General features: G+C 33.5%; 1 protein-coding gene across 1 annotated transcript in view; it reads left to right on the forward strand.

Annotated features, from left to right (window-relative positions):
* The window catches only part of LOC126816149 (transforming growth factor beta receptor type 3), a 74,721-nt gene that overhangs the window by 43,886 nt on the left and 9,403 nt on the right, over window positions 1–21,432 (forward strand). Inside the window, exons 5-16 of the mRNA XM_050542378.2 lie at window positions 9,049–9,229; window positions 9,793–9,919; window positions 10,481–10,667; window positions 12,117–12,297; window positions 12,850–12,983; window positions 13,717–13,866; window positions 14,258–14,452; window positions 14,724–14,877; window positions 15,553–15,655; window positions 16,113–16,311; window positions 19,524–19,662; window positions 20,987–21,169. Of these exons, the coding sequence (XP_050398335.1) occupies window positions 9,049–9,229; window positions 9,793–9,919; window positions 10,481–10,667; window positions 12,117–12,297; window positions 12,850–12,983; window positions 13,717–13,866; window positions 14,258–14,452; window positions 14,724–14,877; window positions 15,553–15,655; window positions 16,113–16,311; window positions 19,524–19,662; window positions 20,987–21,169 (1,933 nt within the window). The remainder of the gene's footprint in view (window positions 1–9,048; window positions 9,230–9,792; window positions 9,920–10,480; window positions 10,668–12,116; window positions 12,298–12,849; window positions 12,984–13,716; window positions 13,867–14,257; window positions 14,453–14,723; window positions 14,878–15,552; window positions 15,656–16,112; window positions 16,312–19,523; window positions 19,663–20,986; window positions 21,170–21,432) is intronic.

The raw sequence follows: 21,432 nt of genomic DNA on the forward strand, positions 1-21,432 counted from the left end.
GATTCAGTCTGATAAAAAAGAAATTTTATCCAAGATTTTAGGTACTGCTGGCTTGTTTTCACCTCAGTTTGTTTATATCACCTGGAAATACTAGATGGAATTGAACCATTTTCTGGCTGGTACATGTTACATATGTGTTTTAGACATTCAACGCTATGTTCCAAACATTTTCCAAAAGGCCCAACAAGAAAAATTTTGAAATCCCATCACTGATGTAAACATATTTAACAATGGATATATACTGAGGCCTAATTGATGATCTGGTGATTTTCATGAAACATGTTAAAAAGAATACTTTACTGTAAGAAAAAGTCAGTTCTTTGATTTTCGATAACAGTTGTTTTGAATATTATGCAAAGTTAATTACGTATATTTTGTTAATAAGTGTGACAATGCCTTTTTTTTTTTTTTTTTTTAATGTCTCTTTAAATTAACTACAACCTTCATTTATCTGTTCAGTGATACTGATGTCTCTCATATATTTTGAAAATTTAATGAAACTGTTTCGTGAAGTTCGATAATTGATTGCAAGATTAAAAAGACTTGATATGATCGAATCTGATAGGTTCTGTTCTTTTACAGATCGTGATATATTCCTACATTTCTATGTAAGACTGTTAGACCACAGATTAATAACATGCTAAGAATAACTGGTTTAATTTCAACTGAAAAATAAGTGCCAGATAAGTGACCAAATATCACATCATATCAAACTTTAATTTACACTTAAAGTAGCTAAGTCTCTAACTCAATATCATCCAAAATCTTACACATTGAAAATACGAATTATTTGTCAGTTCAAATCAACATGATGTTGTGATCTTACCAGGAAAAGGCAGGCTTCTGATATCCAATATTTAAGACAAAATAAACATTTTATTATTGGTACACGAATCGTGTACCATAGTGCGTGCGCAAAAGACTGGAATAACCAGAGTCAAAACAGAAACAATTGAATGTAAATCAGTTTATATACAATTACATTATTATATGCGTTGCGACCCATTTGGGTCAATTTCTAGGTTCCAAATATTAGCGATTTAGCTCCTTTAATATAAATCGTTCCTGCCCTATTTAATATTATATTAAACACTATACATGTATCTACATGTTTATAATTAAAAAGTCAAGTATTATATACTATAAGTACTTGTAGGCTACAAGCCAAATGAAGTTGTATTTGTTGTATTAGAAATAATTTAATGTTGTATAGCTTCAATATATATATATCTTTATATAAGTATGATAAGTAAAACACTACAAGCTACATAAGATATTTATCTATATGTCAGTTTACTGGGGTTTATATGATTTATTACAAACAAGAGATGATTTAGATAATGATATAACAACATCTTCATTATACTGTTGATGTTTTATAAGGCAGAAAGATCATAAACACAAATGAAACAAAACAACTATGTTACTTGTATCAGAATTTATAGGCATCAGATGAATGGCTAAGGCAACAATAATGTTTATTGAAAGTGCGGCCAACCTCTTGTTTGAGAAACACTTTTACCTCTACTCTAACCCCATGCCTTTCATGTGAGTTTCATGAATGAAAATGTTTTCATACCAGGTATATAGCTGACATGATATAGTGTCATACAAAAATACCTTTGTTAATATCTAGTTCAAGGCTGTGATGTGTTCTTTTTTAAGATATTAAACTACCTGTAGTGAGCATTATATAGAAATACTGATGAAGAGGTAATTGTGATATTGCAAGAAGACAACAATAAGCACACTTAATTTATTCTTTTACTTCAAATGCATACACATTCGTTAAGTTTATAAGACGATGAATCATTTATTTTCACCGATTTCCAATAATTACTGCCCCTTCATTACTTTGAAAAATCTTGTGGACACTGTGAAGGCTAATGTTAACATCTGATTGACTTCAAGTTTATATATATTAGTTAAGTTCATAAAACAAGGACACCTATTGTTCGCTTTAAAAATTTTTTACAGTGTTTAAGGCCATGAGACGAAGAGGTCTGTTGATTTTCAGAGTTATTGCTCTTGATCACTTTGAAAAATCTTGTGAACACTCTTAGTGACCAAATTATCATCTGATTGACTTTAAATTTATACACAGTGTTTAAGGTCATGAGACAACAAAGCCTATAGATTTTCAGTGATTTACGATAATTACTGCTGGAGTTCTGGACCTTGATCACTTTGAAATATCTTGTGGCTGCTCTAGAGACCAAATTTATCATTTGATTGACTTTAAATTTATTTGCAGTGTTTAAGGTCATGGGACAAAGCCTAATTGATTTCCAATAAAAATTGCCAGAGTTATGACCCTTGATTTTCAACTTTTTCTGATAAATAGATCAGCTAAATTCATGATATTACATGTTTTGCATGCTAAATGTTAGCATGGGGCAGATTTAGAAGCCAAACAAATTCTAACTGATCTGATAATTACTGAATGGGTTGTTTGTTAAACAGATTTTGGTGTTTTGTGAGTGTTTCATTACTGACAAAAGAACAAATATGTGACAACCCTTGTTGACTGCACGGACGACATAGATGTTGTGGGTGTATGTTTTGTTGCCCGACAAACTATCTTTATTTACCTAAAGAATAACAATGAGTCAAGTTTATGAACTGACTGGATCTGGATGTGAGAGAGAGACAGACAGAGACAGAGAGAGAGGTTTAAGGACCACTCAACACAAACTAAGTCATTTCGGGACTAACATGGTTCAATTTTATTTTAATAATTCACATGCACATAGGGGTCTTTAGCAATGGGAGGAAACTGGAAGACCCAAAGAAAACCCATGAGACTGGACAGGCGACCCTATTCCTTGTCACGTACAACCAGGGAATCAAAACCACGCCAGTTGACTCACTCACAGAACTTATGATACAGTGTGCACATGCAAACTATTTGGCCATCCAACCCCTGACTAGATGACTTACCTCTTGTGATTGTATGTAATCATGAATACTAAAGGAATATATTTTAATGAATTTAGAATACAGAAAGCGCAAAAAATAACTTCTTGTTGTTTTGGCAGTTATTATTTCTCTGTAATAATTTACATATACCATATATTGATTTCATATTTGTCTGATAAATAATTTAGCTTTCAGTCTTGGAAGATTAAAAAAATGGCAGTAAAACTATGGTACATGACAGTGGATAAAGTAATCTCATATAAAAGAGAGATTTTTATACGATATATTCAGTACAATAGCCCATCACTCATCCATAATACTCTAAGTGTCCAGAATTAAGATCATATACCAAATTATGTAACTTAGTAGAGGCAATTTCTACTAAAAGCTGCCTCTATTGTGAATAATCGAACTGGTAACCTAATTGCACGAGAGAGCGTAAAAGCTAAAATGCGGTCGTTTATTACATTTGAATGAGAAGTATAGTTACAGTGTATCTGTAGCACCGCTTCAGATAACATTTACTGGTAAAATCGATAATGAAAATGAACAATATTAGAAACGATGTGATTTTTCAAGACAACATCTTAATGGCGTATTGACCACAGGTCTTTTATTGGTCAGTTTATCAGTAGAATTACTCGATATCTGTGATTACAGCTCTATTAATAGGGATTTAAGGCTCACTACTTTGTTAATGAAAAACCTCACAGCTGAAGTGGAATTAGATGTTAAAGAAATCTATTGTAATCAAAGAGGGGGTGGTAGATTTATAAGATACATAAAAGTGTTTAAATTTAAATTTGAAAAGATGAATAAAGGTACATAATAACAAATAGTATAAAGGTAATATTTACTGGGTATATCACCATGGTAGAAGTGGATGTTCAGTAAATCTGTCCAAACACTGAGGAGAAAAAAGTCATTAGAAGCTATTAAAGAAGAAGAAACTTTATTGCATAAAAAAAACTTTAACGGTTATGTGCATATACATGTATGATTAAATGACTATACATGAAATAAACAAACATACATACATAATATAAACTTACAATGATATAGATGATTGGTATACAAAATCTCAAAGCAATTTAATGTTTCTACTTTTTTTTCCTGCATCAGTATTTTTAAATCTGATTTTTAAAAAAAGGTACAATTTCACTTTCTGTAATAAACAGTGGGTGCTTATTCAATAAAAAGAGAGCCTTAAAAAAAAGAGAGTGTTCATTGATGGAAAATCAGGGACAAATACTCCATGGTGATTGTAGGCCTTGTGGAATAGTTAATCATTCAAACCCTACTGACATATCTCAACAATATGAGAGAGAGAAATGGGTTTAACGTCTACTCAACACAAACGAGGTCATTTTGGGACTAACATGGTTTAATTTTATTTCAATAATCGCTTGGGCGTAGGGGTCTTTAGCAGTGGGAGGAAACCGGAGGACCCGGAGAAACCCCACGAGGTTGGATAGGTGACCCGCCTCCTAGTCACGTACAACCGGGGATTCGAAACCACGCCAATTGACTCAATGACAGGTCTTATGCTAACCATTCGGCCATCCAACCCTCCTCTCATTGAATTGTAATCAATATCTGAAAAAAAAAGTATCAAAATCTTTATCTTTTATGACCTTATGTAGCGTAAAAATTGTAGATCATAAAAAGTTAAGGAATGTTTTAAGAAAAAAAAAGAGTTTTCAGCTCTTTTCTAAAAAAAATTATAGCAAAGTATTTCTGCTTGCAACCTAAAATCAATAGATTATAACATAAATTATAATATGTATGTAACATCACGTCAATATTTTCTTTTTCTTTAAACCCCGAAAAAACAAACAATGAAGTAGTTTCAAAATAATAATTTTGATATTACTTAATTGGCCTACATTCAACTTTAGAAATGCAATGAACTAAAAATAATCGAGTTGTCTTTATTGGTAACCATGATGGACAGGACAAAAGTGAATTGGATTAAAAAGGAAATTTCTATCTGATAACTAATAACATTTACTAAAGAAAAAAAAGGGTTTTAAATAATTGTCTTGTTTTCGTTTGGAAAAAATGGGAATTAAAAAAAGTAATTATGTATCGATATGGATATGTTCTTAGGACGAAAACCAAGACTTGGGTCTGTATTTAAGATTTCACAATTCAGACAGGCCCTGGAGAATGAAACATAAGTGTGCCGAATAATCAGTAGAGAATAGGCTGCAAAACATTAAACAGAGAATATTGTAACGAAAATTACAATACAGGTTTTTATCTGTATTAAGGTTCCATGTTGAATTATCGTGTATATTCAATCATAGAATAATTTCTGGTATTGTTGATTCACTTGTATTAGAAATTCAAGAAATACATGTAGGTATGATAGTTTTTGTGATCAGGTTCAAATTATTATCTTTTAGACAGAGTTATTGTCCCCCGCCTTTCGAAGAAAGCAGGGGACTATTAAAATGGGTTCGTCCGTCTGTCTGTCTGTCTGTCTGTCCGTCACACTTTTTGGGACACAATAACTCTCTTCCTAATTGAGCTAGAATGTTCAAACTTGGTGTATGTGTTTATTAGGTCAATGCCTTGATGGAGTTCGAAGATGAGCATTTTCCGCTTAGGGTAAGCAGAGATAAGCAATTTGATTGGTTGATGCTTTGGGACACGATAACTCTCTTCCTAATTGGGCTAGAATGTTCAAACTTGGTGTATGTGTTGATTAGGTCAATGCCTTGATGGAGTTCGAAGATGAGCATTTTCCGCTTAGGGTAAGCAGAGATAAGCAATTTGATTGGTTGATGCTTTGGGACACGATAACTTTTAATTGAGCTAGAATGTTCAAACTTGGTGTATGTGTTTATTAGGTCAATGCCTTGATGGAGTTCGAAGATGAGCATTTTCCGCTTAGGGTAAGCAGAGATAAGCAATTTGATTGGTTGATGCTTTGGGACACGATAACTCTCTTCCTAATTGGGCTAGAATGTTCAAACTTGGTGTATGTGTTGATTAGGTCAATGCCTTGATGGAGTTCGAAGATGAGCATTTTCCGCTTAGGGTAAGCAGAGATAAGCAATTTGATTGGTTGATGCTTTGGGACACGATAACTTTTAATTGAGCTAGAATGTTCAAACTTGGTGTATGTGTTTATTAGGTCAATGCCTTGATGGAGTTCGAAGATGAGCATTTTCCGCTTAGGGTAAGCAGAGATAAGCAATTTGATTGGTTGATACTTTGGGGCACGATAACTCTCTTCCTAATTGAGCTAGAATGTTCAAACTTGGTGTATGTGTTGATTAGGTCAATGCCTTGATGGAGTTCGAAGATGAGCATTTTCCGCTTAGGGTAAGCAGAGATAAGCAATTTGATTGCTTGATGCTTTGGGACACGATAACTTTAGTTCTAATTAAGTGAGATTGATGAAACTTGGTGTATAGATTTATTATATGAATACCTTAACTAAGTTCGATAATGAACATTTTTTGCTGAGGGTAAGCAGAGTGATAAGCAATTTGATTGGTAGAAACTTTGGAACACAATAACTCTCCTTCTAATTGAGGTAGAATGTTCAAACTTGGCATAGGTGTCTATTAGGTGAATGTTTAAACTTGATGTATATGCAGATGTTCATTAGGTGAATGTCTTGACTGAGTTCAATAATTAACATTTCGAGCTGAAGCTAAGCAGAGCTAATCGATTTCATTTGTCGATGGTTTGGGACAAGATAATCTTGATTCTATCTGATAGAGAGTGATGAAACTTAGTGAAAAAAATAAATGTGCGATTAATTAATATGTGTCATCTATTTATTTTGCAATTTCGGCGGGGGACATCAGCCTCACTGTTGGCTTGTTTTATATTTGTATTCATTCTTTTGACAGACAGATTTGCAGGAAAATTTTTCCCATACTAATTTCTTGAGGTTGTGAATGTGTAATAAGATTATTTATTTTATGATCAGTAGTGGAATACCGCGTTTTATCAGTGAAATAAAAGTGTTATTCCACTGGCTAGCAGTAGTCCATGTTGTTTTTACCTAAAATGATTGTAAAATCATAAAATAATAAGAACATTTGTCGTTTTGTCGTGAATAACATATTTTATTTCATCTCTAAGCAAGAAAACGTTTATATTTTCACGAATGCGTAGTTTTCTTGCTTCTCGATGAAATAAAATATGTTATTCACTCTAAAACGACAAATATCCTCTATATCTAATTATGTAGAAAAGAAGTGTTGTTGATCATTGTGATCGTTGGTAAACTAAATAATCCTCCAGTTAAGCAGTTGTTTTCTTCCTTCCAAAAGTTTGAGGTGTCTACCATACTTTTAGATAATAAAAGCATGCTATAGCGATTTTGGGCTCCAAAATTTGAGACAAAATGATTGAGACTAATAGTAATACACACTTTCATTTCATTGTAATAAGTTAATATAAAACTTGAGGCAGTTGGTGTAAAAAATACATTAGCGGTAAGACTTCCTTTAATAACAAGTATTAAAAAAAACCCACAATAACTCACTATCAAAGTAATTATTTCAATTATTAAATTTTTTATAACGACCCCGCAGACACTATAATATTAATAATTGGTTGGCATAAATGGTGCAGCATAACTAGAATTTATATTATACAATTACCAGATCAAGGACAGAATTTAAATAAAGAAAAAATAAAACTTTGAACTACGTATTGCACAGACTAGAAGTCAATTTGCATGTTGGGTTACTGGTCTAAAACCTGTTCTTTAGATCATAAGATCTGTCATTGAGTCAAGTGGTGTTGTTTCGATCCCACTCTGGTACATGACAATGAGTACGATCGGTACTCCTGGGTTTACTCCAGGTTCCTCAGTTTCCCCCCCGCTGATAAAGTGATAAAGACTCCAATAAGCAAGCATATTATTGAAATAAAATTGTATCATACATGTATGTTATTCTGAAATGACCTAGTTTGTGTTGAGTCGATATTAAACCCCATTTCTCTCTTTCTCTCCTATTTACCTCAACTTGATTTTAGGTAGTGTACTATAAGTGTAGTATACAGATAAGATAGCAAACTAGGTTTACAGATATATATTGAAAGCATTTTTGTCACAAAGCCAGATGGCTTGCTAAATGCTATGACCTTTCTGGTGGTAAAATAATGGTAGAATTTGTACCCTAAATATGATTTTTGAGATGCCATTAAGTTATTCTTGCTTAAAATCTGGCAATTTGCTACACCCTTACTATTGTAATAATGTTAATATTTCTGGCACTAAATGTATCACATAATATTTGGGGTTATTTCTGTACTCTAATGGAGTAAGAGGTTACCAGTATTTATTTATGCCAAACAAGAATAGATATGAGGATCATAGAAAAAGATTCAAAACAAACCCCTGAATTTTTTTCAAAGGCATTCGACTTATTCTTATTTATGACGATGAAAATATGTATTATGATTACAATACCATATTATATAATTTCGAACCTATGCCATTTAAAGTTACAGAAGATATTGGGTTTATTTTGCAAATATAAAAACATCCCTTTGATTTCATATTTTTATTGGTAAACAGAGTTTGGTTTTACACTAATTTGAGAATACTTAATATTGCTCAAAGAAATTGTAAAATTTAATACTATGTCTTGGCCTTGAACATTTTCGGTCTGAAAAAAGCAGGTCAATTAACACATCTTAGCATAATTTTTTTATCAAAAATGTCTCCTTAAATTGAAAATATTATGCCAATTTAATTTGGCTTGTACTGTACAGTATATTTTGTGTTTTTTGGAAGGAATTTATGCTCATAAACATTATGAACCTAGACCTGTGATGCAGATATGACCCTTTAATCTTTAAGTCACTTCATGCCCATGGAACCAGTGAACAAATATCTAGAAGCCTGAAACCCTAAACCGGACAATTTGACCTTTATCTGATTTACAATGATGGTCTTTACTGATTAAAAAGATATTGCTTTGTAATGTAATAATAATTTTATAGAGCATCTGGGCTGTGACACAATTAGATTTTATATAATAACATACATGTAATAACAAAAAAATAGCAGACAGAACATATTTACATAAATAAACATATACTCAGGTGAACAGTGTTACAGTGTTAAGTAAATAATTATGTTTTATTTTTCAGGTTCCAAGTCATTCAAGTATAAGGTTTAAGAAGTCTGTTATTAAAGTGAGAGGGCGTAAAATGCCCATAAAGGAGAATATCAACAAGACTGATTTAGTAAATTGGGCCAGACGGCGATTCAAAGCAGTGACAACCTACAGTGAAGTAGAAGGGACCAGTATATTCTTTCGTGTTGGAACAGGTAATTTGACTTTATGAATTGTATATGGGAGCAACAGTGGCTTGGTAATTAGTACAACACTTGCTCAATAAGGAGACGGTTTCGGGTTCAATCCTGATGTTAGCTGAGACAGTTCCTCAGTATTTTCCAGTCTGGTTTCCACTTGTCAAAGGTACATGGCAAGGCATGGCAAAGAAAAACATTTAGTTATTCAGATTTCAGATGGGACAAAAAGTGAGGTGCCTTGTAGAACATTGGGAGCAGATTAAAACTCCCCTAAAAATTTAAAGAATAGTAAATCGAAGCATTGCTTTCTTGGCAAACATTCCCTCATAATACGCTACATTGTGTATGCTGGTTTCCATTAGCCCAGTTGGTCAGAAATGGAAGACATCAAATCCCCATTTCACTTCATTTTGAATTAGATATTGCATAGTTAAACAATAGTCTGGAACCCATCTTGATTACAATGTTAAAAAAATTTCCACATTGTTTGGGTGGCATATTAATTTTGAAATCTCAAAATGGTGAACTGGTATGTGAATGCTGTTTCTTATTGTATAAAAATCCCACTTTATTTGTAGAAGCCGAATCAGGAAGGAATTGTGATCTGAATGATTTAAGTGAAACAAAGTTTGTAATGACATCATATAAAGATTATCAGACTATAACAGGATGTACCACACAAGGCAGACGACACTTTTTGTCGAAGTAAGTCTAGCTCTGCTTTTGTATTCTAAGTTGACACATAAGGCTTTCCCTTCAGATGTTTGCTGCTAACTTTCCCTAATAAACTGTTATTAGATGTCTAAAATGGGGTTAAGCAACTTACATGTACATGATTAGCAAAACTATTTCCAGGAGGAAAAAATTGCATTAGGGTTAACAATCTTTTTCATGAAAACAGAAAACTTTTATGAATAAAATTTACTAGGTTTATTCAATGCAACATTTCAATGAGGGTACTCTTACCGTTATCAAGTAATGATACAATTAAACTTGTTATAGATGGTTATATACAAACGGGTAGCAATAAACTAATTAACAGACCAAAGCCAATCTTTTTCATCATGTTAATCAGTTAGCAGAGGGTTGTGTCACATTTTGGACATTGATTAAATTTGATAATTGCTCATGCTTACATTCTTAACGTTGCCTGGGAAATCTTGTGCCATAAACCTATTCAAACTCTTATTGTCTGTGCATATTGTTACAAAGATCTAGAAATTTTATGATTGCCATGTTGCTACATGAATTATGTTTATTTTGTAGGCCTGTGTATATCATTGAATTACAACAAGCACCTCAGCCATCCACCTCAGAGGCCCAAATAGATCTAGAAATCACCTCTTTTAACAACGAAGCACTAACTAAAGATTTCTACCTCATTTTGAAGTCCCCAAACCACATAAAATGGAAGATCCGAAGTCGCAAGATTCAAGGATGGATTGACATAGTGGTGAGTTATATTGTGTCTTTTATTGTGGGTCATCGTTTGTACCCCATGTGCGAAGCATAATATTTCGACAGATAGTTTATGCAAAATTTCACCTTTGACAATGTGGAGTGAAAAAAAAGAATTTGTTTATCACAAGCCAATGAACTATAATTAGTTAAGGATGACGAAAAGCAAAGGAACATAAGTTTCCATTTTTATTACATCTTCCTTATATTTAATGAATAGCCCTATTGTTTCTAACCCATTATGACTTTCATCATATTACATTTTACATATGTTTTTGACAGTAATTTTTTTATTACATTGTTTTTATTTTTTCTTTCTTTTACTTGCCATACATGTATGTAAACTGATTGATTTAAACAGTATTTGATATTTCCAAGATATTGAACTTAGAGTAAGATACAAAAACAAACCAAGGAGGTTTATATTGATTAGCTTCCTTGGAGGGCCTGGCAAGGACGATATATAGTTGTTTGGATGGGATGAAAAACAGAGGTCCTGTGATCTCTTAAACAATCCTTGACAGTTGGACTTCGATATAAGTGTAGGCTGTAGTGCGGCTGTCCAGGCAAAATCTCTCTCATTTCAGTTCATTTCTTCTTTCTTTGTTTGCTATTGGAAATCAAATGGTTGAAATTATACATTTTTTACAAGACATTGAATGGTGCTATTCATTTTGTATTTGGTGCAGTACATGTATTTAGTGATGTAATTGACAATTACTGTTTTTTTGCTTTATTATGAATGTTATTTATTTCGGGGAGAAATCTTTTAACATGAATGAATCAGACCCATTACTTGGAGGAAAGCTTCTTTTTTGTCAAATTTTTGATTCAATATAAAAATAAAGACATTCGCTGGTGCAATTCCGGTTAGCTAAGCTAGTATATGATTAAATATTTCTGTGTAAATACATAGGATGTTGTGAATCGTTATCAAATAATACAATTTGTTATCAATATACCCACTGCTCTGCCCCATTTGAATTATTGAACTAAAGATATAGCATATGATGTAAGTTGAATTGAGTGGATGCTAAACCTTCTCTCTCTCAAAATCTTTTCTCTCACAATGGTTGTAATATATCTATGAATTGGGTCTGTTGTAATAGATAGGTCTATTTTTTGCATCAAAACATCCACTTTGGACAATATTCATAAACAAAAATCATATACAACAATACAGTATACATTATTACATAAAGGTTGTACTAGCAGAAGTCAAACAAGAAAATGCATGTATTTTTTCTATTTTACTTTACTAGACATACCAAATAACATTCTTAATCAACCAAAATAATGCTGCAAACAATTCTGTTAGCAGGGATGCACCATTGTATATCTATAGATAGTAGCTAGGATGACAGGTATTTTATATTTTATAAATGTGTGTTTGGTGTAAGTTAAGGTTAACAGAGTAGTACTTTAATAATGTCTATACTTTCAGACGGACGCTGAGGCTGATTTAAAGGATATTCGCATGCAGACGGTGGCATCAAGACAAGAAATAATGACAAATTTAACAGGCGATAAACTAATAGAATGGGCTGAGAAATATATTGCTGCTGTGGAAACATATATATCCATCAAAGTTGCTAATCAGATTAAACTTATTCTGCCATCAAGTGGTATGAGTTATATATTTGTTACTATTTGTAGTTTATGACCTATACTAGTCAATATTATTTGACCTCAGTTGTTGTTTAAGTAAAACACTAGACTTGATTATCTCAGACTTTAATCTCAGTATACTTTGTAATATCAGGGTGCAAAAAGAAAACCAAATTGGGTGCTGTTACAAATTGATAGTGTAAAAACAAAGGACCCAAGAAAATTGCAATTTGAAGAATAGGCCTTGCTAATGTTAAAATGAAATTCTCCTGCTTGCATTTCATATGTACCATAACTATTCTTTTCGTTCTGATTATTATATGCAATTTATGCATACAGTTCTTGCCGAAAAGTTTGTTCTGTTTATTATATGCAAAATTATGCATACAGTTCTAGCCGAAAACCTTGTCAGTGGGAGCGTGGTCATAAAAGTTATTTTCTGTATACCCCCTGGTTCATTTCTTTAACAGTAACTATTATTTAATCAGGTAAACAAAAATTACATTTTTAAACCAAAATAAAAGATGTTTTTGAGGATGGATTTTATTGCTACCTGAATATTTTACTAGGTGGGGAAGAATCAAAGAAGGAAAGAAATCAGTTGTTTGATTCAAATGACATGAAGGTTAATCTTCATAAAATTATACAAACCCAATGTGCTGGTGGTAAAATGACGATCTATATACCCAACTATTTATTACAGGTAGGTACCTCTTTCTTTATTGTCAAATCATACTCCATACCCAATATAGTACAGTGTTCCTGACTCACAAATTAGATGATCTTAGGAAGAAAACAGGCTAACAAATTCTTATACTGATAAAAAATCACTGATATGTACTTTAAGAGCACACAATAAAATTAAGGAGAGAACATAAGCCTGCCGCACACTATGTGACAACTTAAGTGACAAGTTTGGTGACAAATATCACCACAATGTAAGTGGAGTAAGCACACTTCACAACAACTTTGGTGATCACACAAAAAAAAACCTATGTCACTTGAATTAATATTTTTTGGTACATGATGATCAGGCGGTGGTGTAGCCGTCTTAGTTCAACACTGTTCGAGTGCAGTGCATTTTTAGTATTCTAAGTAATGAGCTGAAATTGGGCGACTCTTGTATGTATAGAAAACAGGCTAAGTGAGGATGAGTCCAGAAATATTTCAGAGAATCCTAAATATTAAGTGCACACATTAAGCGAGTTTTTGATTTTTCATTGTTGGCGACTGAAATCGCCTATGTCGTTGCCTAGTGTGCACCAGGCTTTACATTAGGAATTGTAATTGACAATTTCTAGGAGTAAACATTGGGCGATTAGTATTACAAGAAAATTGTGGTCTAAGGGGAGACAATGCAATCTAATAGTTATCTCCCTTTACACATTATATTAGTTAAAAACTTTGTTATAAAGTATTATATTATTATATTACAGGAATGGGCATTAGTGAAACAACAGATAACTCTATTAGATAAAAGCTGTGGTGCTGAGCAGAATGACACACATATTATATTACAGACAAGTTTAACTGGTTGTAATACCAAATATATTCAGATAGATGATAATTATGTCTTCTCTAATGCTGTAAGTTTCCTTTTCGTTCACATATCTCTTTAAACTCATCATTATGAACTGTTTTTACGTAATTGAGCACAATAGAGTATAAAAAAAAATTTTGTAATAGCCTTGTAAAGCTATTCAAATTTGTATTAGAATATTATAACGTGTCCATGTGGTGTAAAGCATAAATCATGTGCTATAGAATATAATATCTGTCATTGAGTCAAATGGTGTGGTTTCAATACCAGGCTTGCACTTGACCAGGAGTAGGGTCTCCTGCCTGACCTTATAGGTTTTTCATGATTTTCTCCCACCGCTGAAAGACAACTTCACGCACAAGTGTAAAAATGATCCCAAGTAAACTGAGGACAAGAAATTGAGTAAAAGTTTTAAGAGATATTTATGTTTGATTTAGATTGTCATCCATGCTGCCAGTGTCACTGATAATTTGTTAGAAGATCTCGGAAGTGGTTGGATGGATCCGACAGAAATGTCTGGGTCTGGAACCAATGATGACAGTCCTGCTACTTATGTTGATGATGAAGATTACCAATCACGTAAAGTTGAAATAGATGTCCAATGTGAACAAACTATTGCCCCACCTTCAAGAGTTAGTAAAGAAGTTTCATGTTTCTTATTGTTACAAATGTATTTGAGGAGAAAGTTATTGAGTTGCTAAAATACTTGCTCATTCAAAAAACTTCAAATATTTCAAGAATCGCCTATTTATTTATACATTCTAATTAAATTATTTTTAGTTCTTTTATTCAGATAGTCACGCCATTAATATCTAAAACCAAAGTCAGAACTATTGAAAATCCTACTTGTATTAGAAGTATACTTTAAATTTAATTTTATTTCTTTTTAATTTTTTCCACCAGAAGCCAGACACAAGCATTGTAACAGACAATACTGATTATAAACTAGAGTTGTTTGCATCAGAGTTCTTCGCCAATCCTCTAAAAACAGCCTCATCATCACCCGTGCCAATTGCTGTTGATACAAGAGTCTATATACAGGCATCAATTATAAGTGGTACATAATTTTAAAATTATTTTGTTAAAATACAATCTTTATTAAAACACAGATCCCATTTCGTTTCACATTTCAACATTATGTTTTACATGTCTTCACAAAATCAGGATCTGGAAGAGTTATTAAATAACCTGCGGTCTGGGTGATATGAGGGATTAGCCAATCATATGGTCTGTTCAGTAGAGTTCTTATCGTGCAGAGCGAAGAACCATTGCTAGAAAACAAAACAAAGCAAAAGTTGTAGTTCGAATAATTGAGGTCATTGGATCAAAAGTCGCCTGTATGACCCCTGACGCGACCTTCAAATACAACCTGTGGGATCTTTATGCAGTGAAGGCCATCAAAAGTATAAGAATATACATCTGTGTTTAATCAGATTGGTTTAAATAGATTTGCCAAACCTAGATGGCATACCTAACCCCTCTCTCTCTCTCTCTCTCTCTCTCTCTCTTTCTCTGATTACAACACTGTTTACAGGAATCTGATAGCAGAAGCATTTGGTTTGCAATTGTCTTTTGTGTGGCTGGCACCGCTAATAGAATTATGTGTGGTTTGGAGGTATTTGGTATTCATTAATAATAAACAAAATCATGATGCCAAATTTTATGGAGTGCAGAACCTAATAATTTCTGTTTCAATTGCGTTTTCACTTCATTGACTCTATGGTTGTTTCAGACATACCGCTTAAGGTAGAAGTTAAGAACTGCTGGCTAAGTCCATCTGATTCAAAGGCAAGCAAAAGTTTGATAGAAAATGGTGAACAGCTAATTATTAATGGGTAAGATTATGATGGAGATTTGGAATTATATGATGGTAAAAACTAAGATGACTTCTGCTTGTTGGATTATTAGACGTTTCACGCATGCTTTTATATACAGTCTTCAGAATGTCTTGAGCTTATACAATCATATATTTAAAAATCCCAATTCAATTACAAAGTACCAATAATGAATTTTTTGATTTTCTTCTATTTTGTAGGGGGGGGGGGGGCAGTTTTCATGCATTGTAAATTAAAGAGAATTTAGTTATTCAGACAAACAATTCAGTTAGATTGTTCTCTTAAATTTTTACTCATAAATAATTAAATCTTGGGAAGGGGGGGGGGGGGTGTCATGCACTTTAAATTAAAGAAGATTTAGTTAGTCAAACAAATAATTCTTTTAGATTTCTCTCTTAAACTGTTATTCATAAATAATTGAACCTGGAAAGCTAATAAGTGTTTAATGTTTGAACAGGTGTGCTTATGATGAAAGTCTTCACTGGAATAATTTCAATCCTGGTGGAAGTGCAAATAAACACTACAGACATCTTGATCCATACAGTCGATTTAGTTTTCCTCTACGTGATTATTTCAATGGGCAGGATACATATCTGTATTGTGAACTATCTCAGTGTCAGATGCATGTCTTAGACAGCAGTATTGATATACCTCAGGTACTGTTGTTTATATCTACATTTTATTCCAGTTTCTACTAATTTATGTAGGTGTATAATACCAAATGTATTTTAATATCTTTCATTTAAACATCAAGTTTTTCCAGCCTGCGAGCTGCGCTTGCTCCCAACTTTGGCCGAGAAAGTTCTTCAAGATTTTCCGTCATTTTTTTCACTTGTCAGTGGTGCAGGACTGAGGGCCTGAGAAGGACAGCGGTCTAGTCGATCGGATGGGACAAATAAATAAGGTCCTGTGTATGCATTGGTGTGAATGTGAAAGAAACCTTGATAGTTGGAATTTGATATAAGTGTAGGCTGTAGTGCCGCTGTCCAGACAAAATTTTCCTTATAGCACACTGCAAGGTGTATGCTGGCCTTTATTAAACAAGTCGGTGCAAGAGGACCTAAAACCCCATTTCGTTTCATTTTTCCACCCTGGTTTTCCCTTATTAGAGATGAAGGCTGTAGGGCCTGGTTCAGAACAACAACTTGTCATTTGGACAGAACGAAAAACCTAGCTCCTGTGTACACGTAACTACATGAATTATAATTTGATATTATCAAAATGATATGTAGTTCATTCGTTTGGACTGTAAAATGTTTTTTCTATTTTTTTAACCCTATAAACTCCTCCCCTAAACTGGTGTTTTACCACTGGTATCTGTTACTGGGCAAATGGTAAAAAAATAATTCTTAGAAGAACCACATGTTATATGTTTCTGATTAGGGCATTGGCAGTACTTTCTATAAGGGATCAGTTCGTTGACCCCACGTGCATAAACTTTGACCTTGACCCCTTTTTTGTCTGACCTTGACCCCCAAAATAAGTTTAACTTTTCCATTTGGCCTCAAACAGGTCACAGAGATTATAAGCTGGTAGGTTTTTTTAGTAAGATTCAAAGAAAACAACTATTTTGCCACAAATCTGTGTATTATTCATAATTGTGGCATTAAAATCAAAAAAGTTATGAGACATCAAAAATGATAAACATTGGGAAAAAATACAGCAACGAAGGTTTAAGTATGCACATAGTAGTAATTGTGATTTAATGAGTGGATTTAAAGATAACAAAATTAAATATCACAAATATATGATTAGAATTAAAAAATAGAGACATAATCAAGTAATTATGCAAATGACCTTTGACCCCACTATTGACCTTTGACTCAATGGGTTGACCTTTGACCGGACACACTGACTTATGACCCCAAAATTAGTATTTCTATACTATTGCTGTTAAAATGTTACCCACAGCTGCTATTATGCAAATACTATAGCATTTGTCATAAGGTAAACACCTTCCCAAAGACAATAGCACTTTTTTACACAGAAATATGAAAGTAGGCACAAGGCTGATAAGAAAAATTCAGAAGGAATACATAAAATCAAATAGATACATGTACATAGGTCTAGGAAAATCATGCAACGATCAATAATTATAATACAGTATTAACAATAAATATAGCAATGTCAAAAAATCTTCTATGTTGTCTAGTTTTCACCCTAGTTGAAACAGATCAAGTTCCATTGTGCCAACTGTCAACTCATGAAACTCCAGTTCTAGGTCTCGAGTAAACTTTAGTATACTGGGCTCTGTGTCTATACACTGTTCATGCTTCCATTCTTCTGTGCTAATATTATGACTAATCTTCTCATGACGACAAGGCTGGGATGCAGATGGCTGTGTTCTCTTCAATGGTGAATTTTCTTCAGAAGAATTTTCTGCATTGGAATGTTTCAGTGTTGATCGACGCCTTGACCTGGTGGTACATGTACTTTTGTTATTCTGTTGCACCAAAACTTCCTCAACAATATCTTAGGCCTACCACTATTTCCATCTTCAGATATGGACCTTCAAATATAAATAAATAAATCTAAGGCATTCAGTACAATAAAAAAAAAAAAATAACAAAAGACTTCTACAATGAGTAACATTTGGTAAAATAATTGGAAAGAGGAAGATCATAAATCAATATTTTATGCTAGTAGTAGTAGATCTAGGCATACAATCTAAAGTTGTAGAACATTTAGACAGTTTTGGTTTATACTTGTTTCGGATGTAAAAACATGTACATTATACTTAACAAACAAAACTCACTCATCCAAATCAATGCTTGTATCAGTAGGCTACCATAGGCATAAGCCTAAAACATCATCACCATGTCCATGTGTAGTATCTTCAGCTGAGGTTGAAGGCCTAAAAAAAATCAAATAAAATTAAATAAGACACACATAGGGTACATGTAGAACACAGAAGGCTAGTCAGACAAGCTTTCATTTGGAATTTATAATAAAATGTAATAATGTATGTATATCATTTATGTTTATGGAACGAAAAAAACCAAACGCAAACTGACAATAATTAGTGGCCAAGCCTTTTTGAAATTTAATACTAAGCGTGGGTTTCTGCATTTCATATCAATAGTCTAATTGAAATAGAAAACATCTCCTCTTCATCAAGGGCAGCCATTCACACGTATGACGTGGCCGACTAGCTGTCAAAATGCCATTACATTTTAGGCCTACATATTTGGGCTAATTTACCGATAATTCGATGCTAAATGGATATTTCATGCTAGAAATGGGCATACAATCTACAATTAAATAATTATCATCATCAAGTAAAATAGTAAACAAAAGTCACTCAAATAGTCAAATCTAAATCGGGATCGATTCTCTCGTTGACAAATTCTTCGTCGGCCGATAGGTCACCTCTTTGAACTTCATCGGCATCGCTCACAGTCACATATTCAAGATCAGACGTGTCTAATCAATGCAAAACTTAACAACACTACTATTCTTAATTTTCGGTTTAATACTTTCTCTTTTAGACACAATAAACTAAATTTTTACGGCTATAAAATTGAAGTATAAGTACACAAAATAATAGGACTTCTGCTCTAAATAAATAACATGACGTCATTTGTTTACGGTCACAGAGTTATCCATCTTTGCTAGAATCTAGACTCGTATAACACGACTTCTATGTTGAATAGTCACCCGTTCTTAGTCTCATTTCAAAGGGAATTTTCGTGGCTTTCGAATGATATAAATTATATTCGTTTACTATGAATACTTTTTCGGATATGACGTGATTAATTTATCGATCGCCGGCGATCGATTTTAAGAAGGGAGGAGTTGATAGGGTTAAAGTATATGGAAACTGATATCTGTGCGTTTTGTATTTATGTTATGTTTTATATTATTGTAGTGTTCAGCATCACCCAGGGAACATTGTAACCAACATCTACCTGGAGAATTATCACGAGCTGCCAATACCCATAATACAGCTTATAGTAAGATACTAGTGATAGGACCCATAGCAATCACAGGTATCCCACTTTCTTCAGGTGAGTTACATACCCTCTTTTCTCATCATTCGCCAGGTAAATATCTAGCCAGTCACATACCCTCTTTTCCTGTTATTCTTGCAGAAAAGGTTCTGGAAGTTGAATAGTTACGCTGAAAAGCTAGTTGCCCTTCATTGGCTATGTGGAAGACAGGGTAGTAGAGAGGCTATATTTTTCGACTTAGCCCCTATGTATGTGAATAAACTCTTTGGAGTCTATAAAAAGAGATAGAAATGGGGTTTAACGTCCACTCGACATACAGTAGACCAGTTTGGGACTAACATATGGTTCAATTTTATTTCAATAATTCGCTTGCGCATAGGGGTCTTTAGCAGGGGGATCACGTGGCTAAGTGGGTAAGACGCTAGCTCGCTAGCCTGGAGGTCGGGTGTTCGATCCCTGCATGGGCCGAGAAAGTTCATCCAGATTTTCCGGCGTGATTCTCCCTTGTCAGTGATGCAGGACGGAGGGGCTGACAAGGAAAGCTGTCTAGTCGTTCGGATGGGACGAAAAACCGAGGTCCCGTGTACACATTGGCGTGCACGTAAAAGATCCCTTGGCAGTTGGAATTCGATATAAGAGTAGGCCGTAGTGCCGCTGTCCGGGCAAAATTTCCCTCATAGCACACTGTATGGCGTATGCCCGTCTTTATTAGCCCAGGTTAGGAGCAGAACAGTAGGACGTTAAACTCCATTTCATTTCATTTCACGGGTCTTTAGCAGAGGAAGGAAACCAGAGGACCCGGAGAAAACCAACGAGGTTCGACAGGCAACCATACTCTTTGTCACGTACAACCGGGGAATCAAAACCAAATATCTGTGCTAGACCACTGAACTTTTTGTCAAGTGGTCACAAATGACTTTTAGACATAATGTAGATGTACCGAAGACAAACAGTCTTTATTATAAAATATATGGTAGATATTTTATTTACCGGGTACAATTCAGGGCATAAAATGCTTAGAAATGACTTTTAGACATAATTTAGCGCTTTAAAAGACAATCATTTTTATAGGCCCACATGAAAATGTGATCGTATATTCCTGTCGATTCCGTCCGTTGTCCACAATTTCTTGTTAACACTCTACAGACTACATTTATTATCTGATCTTTTTGAAATTTATATATGTTGCTTACATTAGTGAGACGAAGAGGATTATTTAATTTCAACAATTTCTGTTGATTACTTCTAGAGTTATGGTCCTTGTTTCACTTTGTAGAACCTTGTGTTTCATTGCCTGGCAACCTATTTTTTTTATTAACATTAATATTTCCTTTATTGAACTGTTCATAGTTAATATATATGTTAAATATTGTATTTACAGGAGACAATTCGGGGTATAAAACAGATGGAGCCACTAGCTCTACTGAAAGTAATAATAATCAGCCTCAACAAAGTGTTATTATAGAGGGTTTAGATTCGGAGACAGTTGTTGGTATTGCATTTGCAGCATTTGCGATTGGTATATTGTTGACTGGTACATTGTGGTTCATACACACACATACAGGTAAGAAGAAACAATAGTTTAATACCTCAATTTTCGTACAGTTATTGCCATAATAAATGTTCACTATAAAGTTTAAGACCATATACTATCACTGGTACATTTATTGAACAACATGATTTGATGTATAAGTCATTTTGGTTCCTTGTCATTAATTTCTGATATGAATTCTGTAACTAAATTAACACCTAGTGCCTACATTTATGATAATGGTTATAATCTTTTGTGAACAACATCATTGATTTAGTTGTATTTCATAAAAAAAA

This window comes from Patella vulgata, chromosome 1, assembly GCF_932274485.2.
Source record: "Patella vulgata chromosome 1, xgPatVulg1.2, whole genome shotgun sequence".
NCBI lineage: Eukaryota > Metazoa > Mollusca > Gastropoda > Patellidae > Patella > Patella vulgata.